Below are 22,093 nucleotides of genomic sequence, written 5' to 3'. Positions count from 1 at the left end.
TGTGACCAAGTGTGGTGGCTTGAATGAAAATGGTCCCCATAGATTCACAGGAGAGGCATTGCTGGAGGTGTGGCCCTGCTGGAGGAAGAATGTCACTGGGGCCATGGGCTTTGAGATTTCAGAAGTTCAATCCAGGCCCAGTTTCACTCTATGTCAATCCAGGTGTAGAACCCTCAGCTACCTTTCCAGCACCATGTCTGCCTCCATGTGCCATGCTTCCAGCCATGGCGATAACAGACTAAACTGTAAGTCAGTCCCACTGAAATATTTTCCTTTATAAGGGTTGCTATGGTCGTGGTGTCTCTTCACAGCAATAGAAACCGTAAGACTCCTAGGGAACTTAGAAGAAAAAGCTTGTTTGGGCTCACAAACAGGGAGAGTTCATAACTAGAGGGAGGCATAGCAGCTGGTGGAAGCTAAAACATCATGTCCTCAACTACAAGAGGAAAGGGGGAAATCAAAACAGGAAGAAGGAGAAGCTATGAACCCCTAAAGTCCACCCTCAGGGGCACACATCCTCCAGCAAGGCTGCACATCCTGAAAGCTCCCATGGCACCTTATGGTACCATGAAAGCTATACTTAAAAACAAATTTTAATGTGCATGGGTTTTTGATCTGCATGTGGGTGCTAGACCTGAATTGGGGTTCTTTACAAGTGCCCAACTGCTGAGTCATCTCTCCACCCAAATTTATCACACTTGCCAATTTCCGAAATATTGTAGAAGTGATCACTCGGTAGGGATGGCCTAGTGAGTTTTATTTTCTTCCTTTATAGTTAGTTCTTTAAGATGAGGCCACAGTTGAACAATGAGAAATTGCAAATGAAAAATGACAGAAGGAAAATCATCCAGGATTTTGCCACCCATAAAAAATTACATAATCCTTTCTCTTTAATTTGTTTGAAATTATGTATTGTTCCAAGTCATCCCGCCACTATACTTTTACTTGTATAATTTTTGATACAGTGTCAGCTGTAGCCCTGGTGTCAGGGAATGCTCTGTGTTGACTAGGTTGGAGATCCCTGAGACCTGAGACTGAAGGTTATACACTGCCATACCTGGATAATGATGTTTTTTGGTTTTTGGTTTTTGGTTTTTTTGAGACAGGGTTTCTCTGTAGTTTTGGAGCATGTCCTGGAAACTAGCTCTTGTAGACCAGGCTGGCCTCAAACTCACAGATATCCACCTGCCTTTGCCTCCCGAGTGCTGGGATTAAAGGCTTGTGCCACCACTACCCGGCAATGATGTAATTGTCATAATGTGAAAAATTTTAGCCAAATTTCAAAATTTTAAAGATCCTAAACAAACTGAGAAAATTACAATGGCATTCATGGGATTCATGGGTGAAAGATAGTGACACTCTAGTGCCACCCCGTATGAGTTTATGGGGGCCAATTGCATTCAAAGAACCACACCAACTGGGGAGGGGGGACTCAGAAAATCAAAACCAAGGATAAATTTTATAACAACAATTTACCACCGAGTTGTTTAATGTGTCATTGTACCATGAACTTTTACCATTTTTAAATGTGCCCCCAGGGGCTGGAGACCTGGCTCAGCAGCCCAGCACTTGCTGCTCTGTTGGAGGACCTGGGTTAGATTTCCAGAGTCTACATCAGAAGGCTCCCAACTCTAACTGCCTGTAACTCCAGCTCCAGGGGATCCCTGCCCTCTCCTGGCTGTCATGGGCAACTGCACATATCCACAAGTAAACACACATACATAATTAAAAACAAATCTTTAAAAATTAAATGTCTTTCTGTGGTAAGAGAAGACAAAATACTCTTCAGGCTGCGGTGAGAACACTGGTAGTTTTGTATGCTTTGAAAAGACACTTAGTATGTCTCGGGGAAATTTGCACACAAGGGACTTCAGTTTACAAGATCTGCAATACAGCTAAAAACCAAGCACATTTTCTTCCTTGCAGAAACCAGATACTTTTACATGCAAAATACTACGTGTGTTGTGTAAGATATCATCACTTTTACAAGTCTGTGTTTTAGACTTAACTGTTTTCTCACTTTATAATGTGTCCTCTTTTACTGGATAAATTATTTTATTTATAAGTATCATTGCTTTATTTTATTTATAAGTATCAACTCATTGCTTTTTTTAAACAGTCTGGAGGCCCTCAACAACTGATGACTGGTTCCCTTATCTTAGGACAGTCTGTGTAGCCTGAGTATTTTTTAAATCAGAAGTGGTCTTCACCCTGTAATTCTAGGCTTACTGATTATAATGGATAAACACCGGCCTTGGTTTTCTTACACTGGCCTTGACCTCCACTGCAATGTGAATTAATTACCCTGCTAAGTAGGAAGCTGTGCACCTTTTATTTGTTGTTCTTCACATTTGACTTGTTCTGTAAAGACAATGCTATATTGACACCTTTTACAGACCTTACTGTAGCCTTTTCCATCCATGTAAACAAAATGTTTCCTTACTACACACACACACACACACACACACAAACACAATCACACATGCACACGCACACGTGTGCGCACACACACACACACACACAAATACAGACATACCTTAATTCAATGCGGAGATAAGGGTTGACAGAGGATGGACTAATGAGCAGGGTAGTTTCCTAATGGGATCATTTCAGTGGTTACAGGTCCATTCTGACTATATACATGGCTCAAACGGAAAATCCTCAGCCTCTCCACTTCCATTTCTTCTGCATTAGGCTTAAAATACTTACAGATGAAGAAGCAAAGCATCATGATTTATCTCCACTTTCACCGCTGAATTAACAGTTTCTTCCACCATAGAAACCTAGGAAAGAGTGCAAAGCAAATGAAATAAATTCAGTTTGAAATTATATTTAACAAAATTTATATGTAAATTAATCTCTGCCATGACTGATCTGCCATGATTTGTTAGCAGTCAGACTTATTTCTGTCCGCACCATAAACAAACTTCCACCCCTTGCCTGTCATTTAGCTGAGGAAGAGGCAAGGACAGGGGTCTTGACCCTATTTCCTAGTGATGAAGGAATACTCAGGGCTCTACCTGTTGTGTTCATGAATGCCCAGAGCACTAAGTACACTCTCCCCACAAAGTCTGGCTGTTACAAAGTCGGCCTTAACCTAGCACCTGAGAAGCTGGTTTTCAGGAAAGTTCCAACCATTCACTCAGAAGAATGGTGCACACCCTAAGCTGTGTGCATAATCAGTGTGCTTGTGTCGAACACCTGCTTCTGTGAGAGTCTGGGTTATTGGTGCCTTCTATGAACATGACACCTGTGTGACAGATCTGCAATAAACTCTGAACACTGCATTTGTTTCTAATGTTGTTCACGGGCTCCTACATCCCATGCGTTCCCACAACTCACTGTCAGAGAAATTAAACAAGTTCTGTGTGACTCTGGAGGAGACCTTGTGGGCTTAGCTCTCCTTTCCTCGTAGGCACCCACCCTCCACTTCTCTGTAACAAATCTTATCCAGGTGTAACTGTGTGCTGAGTCCTGTATATCCTGCTGGACAATCACCAGACCTGGCACCACTGTGGTGCATCATGGGAAGTGTCGGTGTCTCACCAGCGTCAGGAGCTTGTCATCTGTCGTCCCAGTCACTTCACTTGTGTTGTTTGTTCCTGTGTCTTCCTAGAGATCATGGGCAAAGCACATCATTCAGTGAGTTCTCCAGTGGTCCAGATGTTAGGACAATTGCTCCAATCTTCTTCTCAAATGCTTTTGCTCAGTGTCTTCCTTTGGGTTAGATGATGACTGTGAATCAATTAGTTCTTGTTCATAAGACAGTTCTGGAACATTCTCCAGTTTATTGCTAGTGACTGATACATGTTTTATTTGCTGTGGGACAATGCTCTCGTACACTGTAAAGATTTGTCACTCATATTAGTTTAATAAAATGCTGATTGGCCAGTAGACAGGCAGGAAGTTTAGGTGGGGCAACCAGACTAGGAGAATCCTGGGAAGAAAAAAGGCAGAGAGAGTCAATCACCAGCTAGCCGCAAAGGAAGCAGGATGAGAATGCCTTATTGAGAAAAGGTACCAAGGCATGTGGCTAAACACAGATAAGAATTATGGGTTAATTTAAGTTATAAGAGCTAGTTAATAAGTCAAAGCTAATAGGCCAAACCATTTATAATATAATATAAGCTTCTGTGTCTTTGGGACTGCCTGTCTGCAGGAGTGGGCGAGACAGAAACTTCTGTCTACATTTTGTGATGAACTTTGCTTCCAAATTATAGATAAAAAGTTTAATCCCTCCCTGTAAATAAAGCATTGAAAAGTTCAAAAGAAAACCCTATACTATTCAATTAGTCCACAAAATTGCTATTCTGAGCTGGTCAGTGGTAGTGCATGCCTCTAATCCCTGCACTCAGAAGGCAGAGTCTGGTCTATAGGGCGAGTTTCAGGACAGGCTCCAAACCTACAGAGAAACTCTGTCGCAAAAAAAAAAATGCTATTCTGATTAAATTTACACACTTCATATTGTTTTGATAATTCAGCAATTGGTTCAGAGTACATCATGTGAGTTCTGGAAGTTATGATTATCCTTTTGATTTTTGGTTTGTATTTACTTAAAGCAATAAAAATTATATCGTTATTTAAATCTAAGAATGATAACCAGAATAGTGAAAGATCCATCTATTTTAATCTAAATATGCCCTTTTATATATTTGCATCTTATGTGTGATTAAATCACATCTACAGAAGTCAGGCAGCCAGTTAGTAAGGATTAAGGTTAAAGTTGGAACTTTAAAACACCTTCAAATCTTACTTTTATCACACTTTTTCCCAAGTGTTGATACATTTACTATTGGACATACACAAATTTTGTCTATGTGAGGGGGGAAATATGAAAAAGACTTCAGATTAAAATTATGGATGAATTATTGCTGTGAAGATGGTGACCCCAAAATTAACTCTGGGGAAATTTCAACATGAAGAAAACATTATTGGTGACAACTGAAAACATTTTTAAGCATAGACCAGAGGACCAGGTTGAGTGTTGTGCAAAACTGTCTTCCAGGCCTAGCATGGTTGTGGCGTGTTAAGTTCACAGCAACTGTAATGAATGCACAAGGTTGAGCAGATCAACTTCCTACCATAGAGAGACAATTCCCCACTTCTTCTTGAAGGTTCATAGGCAATTAATAGTTGCTACGGGGAAGGGCTCAGGAGACCATGACAGGCCCTGAGGATCTACAGGCAGTTAATGTTTCTGCGAGAGGGAAATACATTTTCTTCGGTGGTGTGACCACAGGTTAAGGTGCCCAAAGTAATAATAACCTCTTACTTACACTTCTTTGAGAAACTCTAATGAAACTCATTTGAATACATATACGTACGCTCACATACAGGCACAGGTGGGGCACATGAACCTCAACCCTGGGGAGCCATTTACAGCTGACAGCGGCCAGGAGATAGAAACTCAGTATTCTGTAGGAGTGTGGTCCATGGTGGTAGGCTGAGCATGCTCCAGGGGACAGTCCCACACCCATGTGAATATGGGAAGCACTAATTAAGCTCAATTATTATATAAAAATAGGGGCTATACTCAGTAGCACTTAGGAGCCCTTGCTCTTGCAGAGGACTGGGGTTCAGTTCTCAGCACCCACACAGTGACTCATAACCATCTGTGACTCCCTTTTCCAGTGGATCTGCCCTCTGCAGGCACTAGGCACACTGTGGTGCGCATATGTACACTCAGGCAGAACATACACAAACACACACACACACACACACACACACACACAGAGAGAGAGAGAGAGAGAGAGAGAGAGAGAGAGAGAGAGAGAGAGAGAGAGAGAGAGAGAGAGAGATTGTTTTTAAAAAGCAAATACATCAGGTTGGGTTGGGGGGAAAGAGAGAGCACTGAGAGAGACTACTGGAAAGTGGGGGCATTTTGGGGTCAAGGTAAAAACTTGGTACCAGGGAATGTCCCAGGATTCTACAAGGATGATCCCAGCTAAGACTCCTAGCAATAGTGGGTATGTAGCCTGATCTGCCATCTCCTGGGACCAGGCAAGACTTCAAGTGGAAGGAGTGGAAAATCAACCCAGCCACATAATTTTCGATTTACATTCTGTCCCAAGTATGGGATGTGCTGGGATAATGGTGGCCTAGAGATTAAGGGAATGGCAAACCAATGACTTATCTAGCCAAAAACCCATACCAGGAGAGTAAGCCTACCCATGAATGGCCTGAAACACCAGGACCTACAGGTTGGGTGATGCAGACCTAGGATAGAACCAACCATGACTAGAGGACAAAATGTCAATGTAATGATACCTAATGATATTCTGCTATACACACAGATTGGTGCCTAGGTCAACCGTCATCAGAGGGGCTTCATCCAGCCACTGATGGAAACAGATGCAGACCCACAGCTAAACATTAGGTAGCGCTTGAGGAATCCTACAGAAGAGGGGGAGAAAAAATTGTAGGGACCAGAAGGATCAAGGCCACCACAAGAAAACTTACAGAATCAACTAACCTGAGCCCATAGGGACTCACAGAGACTGAACCAACAACCAGAAAGCCGCATGGGACTGACCTAGGGACTCTGCATATATGTTAACATTGTGTAGATTGTTCCTCTGTGGGCCTCCCAACAGTGGGATCAGGCAGGGGCTGTCTCTAACTCTTTTACTGGCTTTTGGAATCTTTCATACTGGATCACCTTGCCCAGCCTTAATACATGAAGAGGCTCTTAGTCTGACTGCAACTTGATATGCCATGTTTCATTGCTACTCATGGGAAACCTGCCCTTTCCTGAAAAGAAACGGAGAAGGAATGGTTGTGGGGGGCGACAAGGAAAAGGGGAGGGACTGGGTGGAGAAGAGCAAGGGAAATCTACTGCCAGGATGTAAAATAAATTCATTTAATTTTAAAAATAAAAAAGCAAATGCATCATATTTAAAGTCAGATGTGAGCTAAGCATACAGGGAGGCAGGAAGTTTGCAGGCAGGTGCATGGGCAAATATCAAAGGTCAACCTGAGGTGTGTTTTTCAGAAGCCATTCACCTTGTCATTGCCCACCCTGTCTTCTGTGGCAGTCTCTCACTGGCACCTGAGTCACCAACTCAGCTAGACTGGCTAGCCAGCTAGCTCCAGAGAAGACTGTCTCCCTCTTCCCAGGGCAAGAACAAACATCACAAACTACCACACCCAGGCTTTACGTAGTTTCTGGGGATCACATTCAGGGCTTCATTCTCAAAACCAAGAACATTTTACCAACTACCACAGCTCCTTGGGTCCAAAGTATTCTTCATAAGAAAAGCTATTAAGATTGTGTGGTTTTGTAGGGTAAGTTGCATGCTCCTGAAAATGTGTTAAACTCTAACTCCAGAACCTGATAAAGCAACCTTGTTTAGAATTAGGGTTGTATTGGTTATTCAGCATAACTGGGATAAATTCCTGATAAAAGTAACAAGAGAGATGAGTTAATTATTTCAGCTTCCTAAACCAGTGTTGGCACTTACTTGGCCATGTGAGCTGAGTGAAGGGCGTGGTGGCAGGTGGTGGCGGCAGAGAGCAGAGCGGAGCAGACACCGCTGTGCGCACAAATTGCAGTGGTCAAGGAGCAGAGGCCGTCTATGAGATATGTCCATGGGTTAGAGCCATTAAGAGCTACTGTCCCTTGTCCGGAAGTTTCCAGAATCCCGCAAAATACCAAGGCTGGAGAGAAGAGCAAACAAGAATTCAAAACATGAGTCTATGTGGGACATTCAGATTCAAACCATAATACGGATTTTTGCAGATGTAACCAAGATGAGTTCATGAGATTAGAGTGGGCTGTAATCTGGTGACTCTCCTATGCAAAGTGAAAAAAGACACACAGGAGGGTTTGACGGGAAGACCAGCAGATGACGTAGTGATGGTGAGTCTACAAACCAAGGGACCCCTGGAATTGCCAACCGGCATCTGACGCTAAGAGGGAGGTGCATACTCTCTAAGCGTTCATTTTACCCAACCCTGACAGGACCTTGATTTTAGACTCTTAAAACCCCAGTCTGTGAGACAGTACATTTGTTTTACTCCGCCAAGTTTGTTCCAGCAGCTCTAGGAAACTCAGTCTCTCCCTTCTCCTCCCCCCCCCACTCCACCCCACTTCCGCCATGGAAATGACCCCTGGGAAAGCAACAGGACTGCTAGGGATTAAACTGCCCGATATCCTTCAGTAATAAAGAAGAGGAAAACACGAGTTAACCTGCTTCAGATGTGCACAGGTATAACAGGCAGGCAAGGCTGCTTTACAAAACAAGTAAGCGAAGGAGTCAGAACTACAGTGTCCCACACCTAGCTTAAGAAACTAAGGAGTGAATACAGGAAGTTCACAAAAAAAGGTGGGGGGCGCCCCTGAAGCGAATACTTGTGTTAGGTAGAAAACAAAGATTTCAGACATTCACTGCATTACCCCCTTTTCACCTAAAATAACAATGGCCCAGCGCCCACGGCCTCGAATTTCACCAAAGTCTTCCACGCCAAGCAGGAGCGCTGTCCACTAACTGCTTCATCCAGAGACCTTTGAGCCGAAGCAGCAGCTCGTCAACGGCTTCACCCAGAGGCCTTTGCGCTCGAATGTAACGTCCACCAACTGCTTTACCCAGAGACCAACTGTTGCTGCCTTGTGCAATACCCGCCCACTTTACCCAGAGGCCTTTGGGCCCCAGTCAGCATGTAGTGCCTATTTCTCCCAGATGCCATTGCGGGGAAAGACTAACGTTATCACTTCCGCCAGAAATGCACTCCAACTTGAGGTGGCAGCAAGCACACAGCGAGCCTCAGTTTCCCAGGGGAGCAAGAGGAATTGCATTGATGATTTCCTGAAAACCTTCAGTGACTTGGAATAAAGTTCATGCCCCATCAAGAGCTGAGTGTTCCAATGTTCTCCAGAACTCCAGATGTGCCAACTGCACAGCTGTTTAGGTTCTAGGAAAGAGAGAATTCGCTCATTTGTGGTAGAAAGTGATATGTTGGCAATCTAGCACAGAAAATGAAGTAAAGTTCCAACAGCATGGCTGAATAAGTGCTGGGCACAGATACACAGTTGAACGTGTGCGCTGTGCCCAGTCAGCGCTTTCTTCAGAAGAAAACCTAATTTATCGAAAGCGGAGTTCCCAAACTGTTCAGTATAGTCTTTATTCTCAGAAAGGTTTGGAAGATCCAGACACCATGGTTATCGATTGTCACCATAAATAAACCATGGTTTGGAATACAAACACTTGGAGATGAAGACCGCTGTCACAGCATAGTCTCCGACATCTGTGGGGCCTGAATCCTGGGGTGACATTCTGGGTTGTCCACTAAGCAGCTATATGGGCACAGACAAGGTAACTGTCCTGTATTGCCCGGTTCTTCTTTATACTGTCTAAATGTAACCTACCTCCAGTGACGTTACCATATGCACAGTGCTTAGAATAATGCCTCACACCTGTATGGTAGGCCTTGGGAATGCTAACTCATTTTCTTCTTTTTCTTTTTAAATAAATAAATCTTTATTAAATAGATTTTTTTATTGATTCTTATTGAACTCTACATTTTTCTCTGCTCTCCTCCCTGCCTCTCCCTCCCCCCTTCAACCCTCCCTCAGGCTCCTCATGCTCCCAATTTACTCAGGAGATCTTGTCTTTTTCTACTTCCCATGTAGATTAGATCTATGTAAGTCTCTCTTAGTGTCCTTATTGTTCTCTAAGTTCTCTGAGATTGTGGTTTGTAGGCTGGTTTTCTTTGCTTTATGTTTAAAAACCACCTATGAGTGAGTACATGTGATAATTGTCTTTCTGTGTCTGGGTTACCTCACTCAAAATAATGTTTTCTAGCTCCATCCATTTTTCTGCAAAATTTAAGATGTCCTGAGTGGGTGTGTCTGGAGTCCTCACTGCCCTGGCCCTACATAGGTCTGAGGGGTATTGCATGGCACAAGGAAGGCAATTATGCAGTTTCTGGAAAATCTATTGCCAGGGAAGAGTGAGATTGGTTGGGAGACCCAATCCCTGGCCCACAGGGTGAAGGTAGGAGTTGCTTCCTGTGTGAGTTCCCTGGGCCCTCTTCTCTCCTGAGTCTCTCCTGCTGGCCCAAGTTGGCTCTGATGGTCACAAAATCCTTTGTGGCCTTGGAGATGAATCCAGAAAATCTCAGAAGAGGGAAGTTCGTAGAAGGACAAGGCCAGTGGACCAGATATTTTGGGTGATCTGCTCTCATGGCAGTGACTTATACTCCCCCAGAATTATGGAGAGTATGAGGGTGCTGTTATAATTTTTCTGGAGCTTAATCTCTGTCCGTTACTCTGCCCAGCCCTTTCAGGTTAGGTGAGGGGGTCGGAGGACTCCACCTTCTACCTTCTAATCATTGAGTCTTTGTGGTAACTAGCCTTCCCTGAAGCTATCCATGTATGGTCCCTCAACACACAGCTATAAATTTACATGTGATCCAAGTGGGATCATTAAAGGTAAGAAAACATTCCTATCACTCAGGCGACTCCAAGGGATTAAGGGGACTCTGTAACAGAGACAAGAACAAATACATGATACAAGCAGTCTCCCAGTCCATTGTGGGTAGGGCCACCCTGGGGCTGGTGGTCCTGGGCTCTATAAGAAAGCAGGCTGAACAAGCCGTCTGGAGTAAGTTAGTAAGCAGTACTCCTTCATGGCCTCTGTATCAGTTCCTGGCTCCAGGTTCCTTTCCCGTTTGAGTTCCTCTCCTGAATACCTTCAATGATGAAACATAATGTGGGAGTATAAGCCAAATAAACCCTTTCCTCCCCAATTTTAAGTCATGGTGTTTTACAACAGCAGTAGAAACCATGACTAGATAAACAACATTATTTCACTAAAACTTTGATCACTTCCATCCCAAAGGACACCTTAAACATGACAAGTGTATACACTGTGTAATGTTTAATCAAGGTACAGGTAATCTCTCATCATTTTGAAACTACTGTACAGCTGGAGATGGCATCAAATCTGGAATCCTCTCATCTCAGCATCTGAGGGCTGGGATTGCAGCCATGTGCCACCATGCTGAGCTCTTATTTCCTTAAAAGCTCTTATTTCCAATTCTGACAGGAAATATGTATGCCTAAGAGCAATATTATTGGATGGAGCAACTTAAAGAATATAACCAAACCATAATTATAAAGATATCTTCTTTAATTTTTAAGCAGCAAGCTTTCTTAGACCCCTTCCAAGTCCCATCTCACATCATTGATATCACAATTCTGACAGGTCAGAGAGTTCAGACACCCTTCTCTGTACCAAACTTTTTCTTTTGGGTCACCAACCAGCTCCCAAATCATGGGCACAGAGACTTATTAAGTTCTGAATCCTCAGCCTAGCTTAGGCTCATTTCTGGCTAGCTATTTGAACTTAAATTAACCTGCTTCTATTTATCTACCTCTGGTCTCAGGACTTTTTACTTTTCTTTCCTTCTATATATCTTACTTTCACTGCTTCTTGTATCTGACTGGCTGGCTGGCTGGCAGCTGGATAATTTCTTGCCCTGGGTGTCTCCCGTCCTCTCCTCTCCTCCCTCCCTCCCTCCCTCCCTCCCTCCCTCCCTCCCTCTCTCTCTCTCTCTCTCTCTCTCTCTCCTAGATTTCTTCTCATATTTATTCTTTCTGCCATCCAGCCCCGCCTATCCTTTCTCCTGCCTAGCTATAGGCTGTCCAGCTCTTTATTAGACCAATCAGATGCCTTAGGCGAAAGGTGAAACAAATGCAACACATCGTTACACAATTGAACACATCCTTATTTCATTAAACAAATGTAGCATAAACAACTGTAACCTTTGCACAAAGTAATATTCCACAATGTAAACAAATGTAACACATCTTTACGTAGTTAAAATAATATTCCACAACACTCTTCTGCGTTTGTACATTCTTAATATTTTTTTCATTAGGTCTAGCCACTGTTCTATTGCTGTGAAGAGGCACCATGACCAAGAAAACTATTATAATGTACTTAATTGGGGGCTTGGTTACAGTTTCAGAGGTTTAGTTCATTATCATGATGGTCGGGATCATGGTAGCATCAGGCAGGCACTGGAGCAGTAGCTGAGACCCTTACATCTTGATCTGCAGGCCTGAGAAGGAGACACTGAACCTAGCACTAACACAGTGACACAGTTCCTCTAACAAGGCCACACCTCCTAACCCTTCTAATCTTTTCAAATAGTTGTACTCCCTAGTGACTAAGCATTCAAATAGATGAACCTATGCAGTCCATTCTTATTCAAAGCACCACAATCAGTGTTAATGTTTTTCCATAAAAACAAACAATAATATAAACCAGAATTTTTAATGAAGAAAAAAACACAAAAAATACACACATACAAACCCATAAAAACACATCAAAAACCATAATATACTATACAAGCAAAAGACTGATAAGACCAAAAAAAGCCCAAACAAAACATGAGACAAAAACCCTACATTGAGTTCATCTTGTTTTGTCCATCTACTGCTGGACATGGAGCCCACCCTTAAGTGTGGTTAATATACCCAGAGGGACTCCATTGAAGAAAACTAAGTTTTCTATGTAGATGACAACTGGAGATGGCCTCTTGGTTAGTGGCAGGAGCCTCTGTCAACTACCCCTCTCAGTGCTGGAACCCCATCTGACTTGAACTTGTGCAGGCCTTGTAAGATGTTTTTCTAACTATTATATAAAATCAAATCTTGATTGTTGTGGAATATTGTTTTAACTATGTAAAGATGTGTTACATTTGTTTATGTTGTGAAATATTACTTTAACTGTGTAGAAGCCTGTTACATTTGTTTATGTTGTTTGTTTAACAAAATAAGGATGTGTGTTTAAGTATGTAAAGATGTGCTGCATTTGTTTCACTTTGCCTGCCTAAGGCACCTGATTGGTCTAATGGCCAATTGCTTGGAAGGGGAAGGATAGCCAGGGCTGGTGGGCAGATAGAATGAATGGGTAGAAAGAAGAATGAGAGAAGACGAGGAGGAGAGAACAAGGGAGAAAAAGAGAGACATCTAGGGACAGAGAGTCAGGCAGCCATCTGCCTGACAGATATGGAAAAAGCAGGAAAAGTAGGACATACAGAAAGAAAAGGTAAAAAAAAACTCTGAGGTAAAAGGTAAACAGGTTAATTTAAGTTCAAAGAGCTATCCAGAAATGATGTAGGAGGTCCTTCTGTATTTGTGTTGCTTTCATTGATTATTAAAGAAACTGCCTTGGCCTAGTTGTCTTTGAGAATAAATGGAAAATCTTCAGATGCACTGGTTTAGTGTAGCATCTTGGCTATTGTATTTTGTAAACACAGGAGGAGGTTTGACTGACTGGATATAGAGCTAGAATGTCACTCTGCTTACAAACATTGCTATTTAGCTCCTGCTTAGGGTGTTCTAATTGTCTGTGAGCACATTAAAAGCAAAAGGTGGATGTAAATATGATGTGTGAAAGATCTGGGTCAAGGAGATCACAGGACACCAAAATGAAGAACAGCAAAGGACTCAGCTTCTTTGGGAAGCAGGGCGCAGAGTCTTTATTCTTAGCCATATTATACTGTCACGGCTCAGATCTCAAAATACATACTGTGTAAGACAGTAACCTGTAATGCTTGTTTTTCTCTTCCTGGACAAAGAGTAGCTTTTCTTATGTTACTATTTGTAGAAGGAGGCTGCTTGCTCATTTTCCAGCCACCCAGACCCAAAATAATCAGACAGAAATTTATTAATTGCAACACTGCTTGGCCAATGGCTCTAGTATATTCCTAGCTTGCTCTTACGTCTTAAATTAACCTATTTCTATTCTATTTTACCATGAGGCTTGTGATTTACCAGTAAGGTTCCAGTGGGCTACTTAGGTGACTACATAACATCATCCTGACTCTGCCTTCTTTTCCCCTCTGTCTCTGCTTGGAACTCCCGCCTTTGCTCTATTCTTGCTGCCATAGACCCAAAGCAGTTTCTTTATTAACCAATGGTAATAAAACGTATTTACAGCATACAGAGGGGAGTCCAACATCACTAATTGAGCCTTTTCCCAGTTTGGTCATGACCTCTGGCCAAAGAAATCCATGTTGGAGTTTGAAGGCAGTATTCTACCAAAACTCTGCAAACATCCTCTTGTTTTCAAGGAACATCTGGCAAGTACATTGTCCTGGCTGATAGCAATTTGGCAAGTCTCCTTCAAAAATGTGGGGATATAATCAATTGAAAGAAAGTTTTCTTAGGACTATGTACTATTCCAATCTATGGCTATAACAAAGTTCAATATATAGTCTCTCTCTGTCTATGTTCTGTTGCTTAACAAAATACACAAATTAGGCACTTTATTTTTTTTAAGGAATTTCTGTGCATCCACAGTTCTGGAGAGTCAAGTTCATGACGTCAGCATTGGGATGGGTTGTAGTGAGCCTCATGGTAGATGGAATCACAGCAAGAGGAAGCAGTAAAAAAGAAGTAAGCAGTGGGAGTCATCAAGCTCACAACAGGAAATTAACTCAGCCCTGCGAGCCTTGCCCACTCTACCAGTGCAGCATTAGTCCATCAAAAGGGTGGAGTCCAGTGGCCTAATTACGTCCAGCACGTCCACTCCAGTTCTATCACCTCACTATCCCTAAGCTTCCTATACCAGTCTTTGAGGTGCAAATTGATGGCAGTTGACAGTTAGATCCATTTGTTGTTGTTGTTGTTGTTTACAATGCTCATATCTGTAACAATCCAGGATCTGCCTACTAAGAATGGGGCCACCCACAGTGGGCTAGGCCCTCCCAAATCAATCATTTATCAAGACAGTCTCTCTTACAGTCATAGCGATAAGCGCTGAGGACCCCAGGCAGCAGGGTTCCGAGGCTGGAAAGCGCAGCACAGATTGCAGACTATCCAGCACACCCCCGCGTCCCCTGGTGCTCCAGGTTGTGATGGTGGCTGTACAGTCACCAGAGACAGACCAGCCCCGTGCCTGGAGAGCTCCTCTGGTGTGGTCCGGACGTCCTCTTCAGCCTGTACCGCAGAGAAAGGAAAGCAAGCCCACCAAGTCATTAAAGAAGAGAACCGCGCCATTAACCGTCCATCCACACACCAAAGACGAAGCCATAAAATGCTCTAGCCCATCCCGCGCACGCGCACCTTCTACAAAATTTATACTGTCCGACTCTCGCGTAATCTCTCGGCCGCACATGCTCGAGAGGCCCCGGCGCTTCAGGAGAGTCAGGTGACCCCGCAACCCCGCCCCACAGCTCCCCCGCCGGCCTCGCGCATGCGCGGTGCGGCCGGGGCGGCTCGCGCGCGGCTTGAGCAGCCGAAGCGATGGGGCTGAGTCGGGTGCGCGCGGTCTTCTTTGACCTGGACAACACGCTCATCGACACGGCCGAGGCGAGCCGGAGAGGCATGATGGAGGTAACGTCCCCGCGCCGTCGCCTTCCCCGGCCGGGCCAGCATTCCGCGGTCGGCTCCTCATCCGCAGGTCCCCCGCTGCTCGCCCCTGGAGCTGCTCTTCCTTCCCGCGCGCGCGGGGCGGGGTGCTGGACTCTGAACTGCCACGACTGCAGAGTCGCCGCCACCTGTGGCCACCCGGGCTCGGACGGCCGGGGACGACACTGCGTGCCCTCCTCTCGCTGCAGTCCCCCGTGGGAGGGGCTGCGGTGCGTTGCGGGGAAAGAGGCTCAGACAAGGTTTTGGCCCAGGAAGTTACATAACTCTGAGAGGCGGGTCTGGACTTAACCTACAGCAGAGTCATTTTTCACTGCACGCTTCAGTCTGGCTGGCAGGGCTCTCTGGTGTTGAGACCCCTGGGACGTAAAATGCTGAGTGGGCATTCTTTTAGTGCGGCGTTGCTGATCCGCATCCTTCTTGCTGTAGCTGCAGATGCTGTCGGACACCTTCTTTGTCTTCTCCAGTCCTTAACCCACCCCTACTTTCCTTCCTCTGCCTTCAGCTTCAGCGAGAAAGGGAAGGCGTACCAGATGTGGAAAACACACTTATAAAAGCCAGCCCTTTCAATATAAGGGTCCTATGCTTCATCAGGTAGTTTTTGTTTATCCAGATCATAAACTTTTCCCATTTTTTCTTGCTGCATTTCACACATGCAATTCGTATCTACCTCATACTTTAATTTTTATTTTTTTTTAATTTTTGCACAACCTCCCTCTTGGACTGTGCTTTTCTGCACAGCTGTGTTTTTAGAAAAATCTACGCCCCTTATCTCCATCAGGGCTCTCCTCTGTATTTCCAAATCTGTTGGCAGGTAGCTTTTGTCTCCACCACTTGAGTACAATAGGCTTGCCAAGTGGTTAGATTACTCCCAAAGTGCCAACGTCACTAGGTATTTGGAATTGGTTTTGGGTGTGTGTGTACGTGTGTACATGTGTACACGCGCACTTTCCTGGTTCTGAGGTTTGAACCTAGGCCTTGCCATCCTAAACAAGAGTTTTCCACGGAGCTGCTTGTCCCCACATTTGGAATCAGTCTTAAAGGAAGCTTTTCCACACTGTTGGTTGTCTCTTGTATTCTGACACCCTCTCCGTTATCTCTACCTGCAGACAGTCAATGCTTAACCCACATTCTTACCCAGCTAAGCCCAGTGTTTGGAAACTCGGTTTTTGTTTTAAGCTGTTTCTGGTTACAGGCTTCGAAAACCTTACCTTGAGTTTAAATCACGTTTTCCCGGTACCAAGTGCCTCAGCAGGTCCCCATGTCTAGGCTTAGGCTCAGATCCTCGTAGAGTGTGAGTGTTAGTCTGTGTTAAACATCAGGTAGTTTCGATACAGTGCATGAGAAGAATGTAGCACCCAGTGCTCGCTCAGAGAACTATGCCCTCATCCGCTCTTGCCTCCCAGACCCCCTTACTCTTGCCTTGATTGCAGAAACGCTTGACCTCTGTCGAATTGTACTGTGATCTTGTCTCCAAGCTGACCACATCCAGTTCACCCTCCACATTCCTGCCTTGGTGAGCTTTGTTTTGTTTTGTTTTCTAAAACAAAATTTACATGGGAGACTAAGGCAAGAACATCGCCTGAGCTCCAGAATTTGAGATCAATCTAGGCAACACAGACTCCTATCTCAAAGCAACACCACCAACCCGCTGTATTTCTCTACAGTGGTGACGCCATGTTCTTATGCTATCTCTTATTGCACCCGTCAGAGGGTGTGCCTGTGGCTGACTCCTGGGTTTCCTGAAAGGGAATGAGCTGTCTTAATTGTCTTTGTTTGACAGGAATTAAATAAGTGGGTGGTGGACAAGAGTTCAAATCTCCAGTCTTGGTTCTTTTATTTATAAATCGTCTATGAAATTAGCACAGTTAAATGTTGTAAAGACTTTATCTTATAAGGTTACAACAGTCCTTATAAATTTTTACCTATCCCAAAGTAATATGCCAGCTGTCATAAGCCATTCCAAATGTTTTTTGATGGTGGTGCAGGAAAGGCCCTTGTTCTGCTGTCAAGCACCACTCCCAGCCACCATAGCACAATGCCTTGCTCTCGCTGCTGAAGATCAATATTTGCCATGGTATGGCTGACTTTTGAAGCAGGTCGTTCAGTATAGGTAGTTGGTTGGTAGGGTGTGGGAGATAAGGGTGGGGGTGGCTATCATGAAGTATAGCAGTGATCAGGTGGCTGCTGGCATGAGACATCATTCCGGAATGACGCTGTAGAGTCTGCCTCCGTTGTACAGGAAGCAGTGAAGGTGTGCTGTTTATCCATTCTGCCTCTTGTTGGTTGAATACTGCTCTTAGAGCAACACTTGAGCCCTAGTCTGCATGCTAGATGCATCTATGGATAAGCCTGTGTAGGGAAAGTGGGTGAAGAAGGGATTTGGGCAACGTCTGCTCAAGGGCCCTCCAGCATATCCTTGTTTCCTTATGCCTTCCATTTTGGCTCAACCTGCTTGCCCCATTGGGGTCAGAAATCCATGCCCTTGTTGCTATCTGTGTGGAATGAATTAAGCTCCCATGTCCATGTTACCTACCTGTCAACTCTTGTTTTAGGGATGACTTTGCCAAGCCTTATTCAGCTGTTCTTAAGGATGAATTCAGGGACCAGGTGGTAGTGGCACATGCTTTTAATCTTAAGGTTGGGGAAGCAGGAGCATGTAAACAGAAGTTTCTCTCCCGCCTGGTCCCACAGCTGTTTAGCACCAGTGAAACACACGGAGGCTTATATTAATAATAAACTGTTTGGACTTTTAGCTCAGGTATTACAACTTAAATTAACCCATAATTGTTATGTATGTTTAGCCACATAGCTTGGTACCTTTTCTCAGTAAGGCATTCTCATCTTGCTTCCTCTGCATATGGCTGGTGACTGACTCTCTGCCTTTCCCCTTCGCAGAATTCTTAGTCTGGTTGTCCCACTTATACTTCCTGCCTAGCTACTGGTCAGTCAGCGTTTGACAAATCTTTACAGTGTACAAGAGCATTATCCTACAGCAGAAGCAGGCAAATCTCTGAGTTCAAGGCCAGCCTGGTCTACAGAGCTAATTCCAGGACACACAAACCCTGTCTTGAAAAACAAAAAAACAAAACAAAAATTCAGTTTTATTTCCATAGTCCTTGTCTGTTTAACTGTTGGTGGTACTCTAACCAGCATCAATGAACAACAGTTGTCCGTCTGCTTCCTTTTCCTGTGGTGATGCCCCAAGCACAAGGGGTCAGTACGTACTACCAGGCCAGCATGTCTGCTGTGGAAGCGGGCAAGTATGGATGCAGATCCCAACTCAGGAAAATTTTTTAGCAATTTTAAGGTTTTCAAGATACTACCTTGTCTTGAAGGGGAAATTGTAGAGTTATAGCAAATGTTAAGAAGATTGGTACTAATTTAGCCATAAAGCTAGCCACAATTCAGTCCTCAGTAAATGTTAAGATAGATCAAATGGGTACAATAGGGCTGGGGCTGTAGCTTGGTGGTATGGTATACCTAATGTAGACAAGGCCCTTGGTTCCGTTCCCAGTACTTGTGTGTGCATGCGTGCGTGTGTGATAGAAGTGCTTTTCAGAAGTTATTAAAATATTCTACTAGATTTAAGCAAAATTCTTATTTTTGTGCCTTCATGACCAGCGTGAAACCTGGTAGCATACTGAACCAGTGGAAGCTTGTTTTGGGCTTCATAAAACAGATGCTGATTTTTTTTTTTGGTGTTTTTTTTTTGTTGTTGTTGTTGTTGTTTTTTGGTTTTTCGAGACAGGGTTTCTCTGCAGCTTTAGAGCCTGTCCTGGAGCTAGCTCTTGTAGACCAGGCTGGTCTCGAACTCACAGAGATCCACCTACCTCTGCCTCCCGAGTGCTGGGATTAAAGGCGTGCGCCACCACCGCCCGGCTTCAGATGCTGATTTTTAAACATGGGAATAAGAGACAGAGAGGGACACAGGGTGGAGGTAGGGGACAGACAGATGATATGTGTGTGATTGATTGTCTCTGGGGGTGGAGAGTTCTTAATTTGGTATCTCTAAAACTAAGGCCAGTTCCTTGAGAGAAGGTGTGGTAGTGGGAAGAAATCTCTGCTTCAAGACATGGCTGCTAAAGACAAGATATGCTGACCAAGTTGTCCTCTTCTGCCTAGGTGATAAAGCTCTTACAATCAAAATACCACTACAGAGAAGAGGCGAAAGTCATCTGTGATAAAGTTCAAGTTAAACTCAGCAAGGAATGCTTTCATCCTTACAGTACCTGCATTACAGACGTGAGGACTGCACACTGGGAAGAAGCCATCCAGGAGACCAAAGGTGGTGCTAACCATAGGAAATTGGCAGAAGAATGTTATTTTCTGTGGAAATCTACGCGTTTACAGCATATGACCCTAGCGGAAGACGTCAAAACCATGCTCGCTGAACTTCGCAAAGAGGTCCGCCTACTCTTGTTAACAAACGGTGACAGACAGACCCAGAGGGAGAAGATCGAGGCTTGCGCCTGCCAGTCTTATTTTGATGCTATTGTTGTAGGCGGAGAGCAGAAAGAGGAGAAACCAGCACCTTCCATATTTTATCACTGCTGTGATCTCCTTGGAGTGCAGCCAGGGGACTGCGTGATGGTCGGTGACACACTAGAAACCGATATACAAGGAGGCCTCAATGCAGGACTGAAGGCCACGGTCTGGATCAACAGGAGCGGAAGGGTGCCGCTGACATCCTCCCCCATGCCTCACTACATGGTTTCCTCAGTGCTGGAATTACCTGCTCTCTTACAAAGCATAGATTGCAAAGTCAACATGTCTGTGTAACACACAGAAGAACACAGCCACCAAGTGCAGAGCCAGTTTGCAGGGTTAGAACTAACAAAGGCCAAGGCACTCTGTGTTTGGTTCAGAGTGTGAGCGAGGCATTCGCTGCCATGTTGTGAAGAGCCTCCCGGCCCTGCTGCTGTTGATAGCCATAGGCTGTATTCATATCTGAGATCCAGGTTTTTTGTGTAGTCCAGAAAACTTGAAGAAGGCAGGGTAGCTTACATGTGGACATGCATGGCACTGGTTTATAGCATAGATATTTTTTTTAAAAAAAAATAGATATTCTAAAATAGAGATTCAATCAACTGAATTGGGTTGGTATAAGTACTAAATCATACAAATCAAAGCATTTCATAGTGAAACTACATATTTTAGACAAATTTTTTGTTAAAATATTTTGCCTACTTCAAGTGTGAATGTTCTTATCTAATTTTTCTGCATGATTTTTGGACTAAATTTTCTGTGGTGTGAACATGATAAATTCTTATAATTTAAAAAAAAACTATTAAAAATGAACCCATGGTGCTCCTTTTCCACACCATTTTCATACTTCTAGAGCGAGCTTGTGACTTCCATAGTCTTTATTCCTAAAGAGTAAAACTTACCTATTTTCGGACACACAGTGGAGAGGACTGGGCATTGTGCTTAGGTTAAGTGCTGGCACATGACACCGAAAGGCTCTATGGATCCACAAGAAGAGAATTGCCTCCATGTGTTCTGACCAGGCAGCCTCTCTCCTGGTCTGACTTCTGGTGACCAGATGACCACACTAGTAGAGAAAGTTAGGTGTTGAAAGCTTGGTGTGGTGGCGCACGCCTTTAATCCCAGCATACAGTCAGCAGAGGCAGATGGATCTCTGAGCTCAAGGCTGCATAGTGAGAACCTGCCTCAATAAATAAATAAATAAATAAAGCAAGAAAAACAACTTGAATGGCTCTCACAGTTACCTCTGTCTTGAATTTACTTCCCACAGAGGAAGCACTGTGTCTCAGACCCCGTAGTGCTTGTTTGGAGCTTGATTAATGTTCCATGGCAGCATTGGCAGTCAGAGAATTCCCCCCAGGCTGTTAAACTGAACAGACTAATGATTTCGTAACCAGGCTTGGAATGGGTGGCTAATCAGGGAAAAATGAAGTGGATAATACTGGAGTTGGTTTGAGTAGGCTTTAAATATTAGAAGAAAGCACCAAAGGGAAATATTAGACTACACTGAGAAATGTGTGTTTGACTCGAAGAGTGGGACCATCAAATCCAGGTTCTCCCTAGTCGTGAACCTAATAACCATTGTTCACTGTCTGTGAATAACAACCAGATTCTCTGCTTACACAGATGTCCTCTTGTGTTTGCCTCTCTCTTTTAGTCTTTAGAACATTATTGTGTCCTTCCTTGATTGTCCTACAGTGTGGCTGCTGTGAAGTAGAATGTTCTAAGTAGAGTGCCTATATGACCTTCATCAAATATACCTATCTAAAAATTGTTGAATCTACAAAAATAATTATGTAGATGGTTATTAAAATAACAGCCGACACCAGACTGTTGTGTTGAGGTTCTTCTCTCCTGCAGCTCTGGGAACTATGGCAGTCCATTGATGAGAATTATGTTTCTCTCTGTTTGGCCCTCTGAACCTTTTCAAATTTACTCTTTGATCCTGGGAAATGCTAATGGGTGTGTATGAATGTTTACCTGCATGCATGTATCTGCACCACATGGGCAGAGGTCTGACAAGGGCCTCGAATTCCCTGGAACTGAAGTTAGAGATGGTGTGAGCCATTGTCTGAGTGCTAGGAACTGAACCAGATCTTACAAGGCAGCCAGTGTTTTTAACCACTGAGCCATCTCTCCAGCCCCTGTTTATTTTCAGTGCCCTCCTACTCCCTTGGGTTTTGTGGGGATTGTTATTTTCTGTTAATGAAGCTCCAACTGTTCAGA

The 22,093-nt window shown here is 44.0% G+C and overlaps 1 protein-coding gene across 1 annotated transcript; it reads left to right on the top strand.

Moving 5' to 3' along the window:
• The first annotated feature begins 15,201 nt into the window (after nucleotides 1-15,201).
• On the top strand, nucleotides 15,202-21,695 carry LOC119815744 (N-acetylneuraminic acid phosphatase). Its single transcript, XM_038332024.2, has 2 exons — nucleotides 15,202-15,346; nucleotides 19,505-21,695. The coding sequence occupies exons 1-2, from the start codon at nucleotides 15,257-15,259 to the stop codon at nucleotides 20,159-20,161; spliced, it is 747 nt and encodes a 248-aa protein (XP_038187952.1). The 5' UTR covers nucleotides 15,202-15,256; the 3' UTR covers nucleotides 20,162-21,695.
• The last annotated feature ends 398 nt before the right edge of the window (nucleotides 21,696-22,093 follow it).

The sequence above is a fragment of the Arvicola amphibius genome, chromosome 5 (genome assembly GCF_903992535.2).
Source record: "Arvicola amphibius chromosome 5, mArvAmp1.2, whole genome shotgun sequence".
In the NCBI taxonomy this organism is placed as follows: domain Eukaryota; kingdom Metazoa; phylum Chordata; class Mammalia; order Rodentia; family Cricetidae; genus Arvicola; species Arvicola amphibius.
This window is presented reverse-complemented; position numbering and strand designations above follow the sequence as displayed.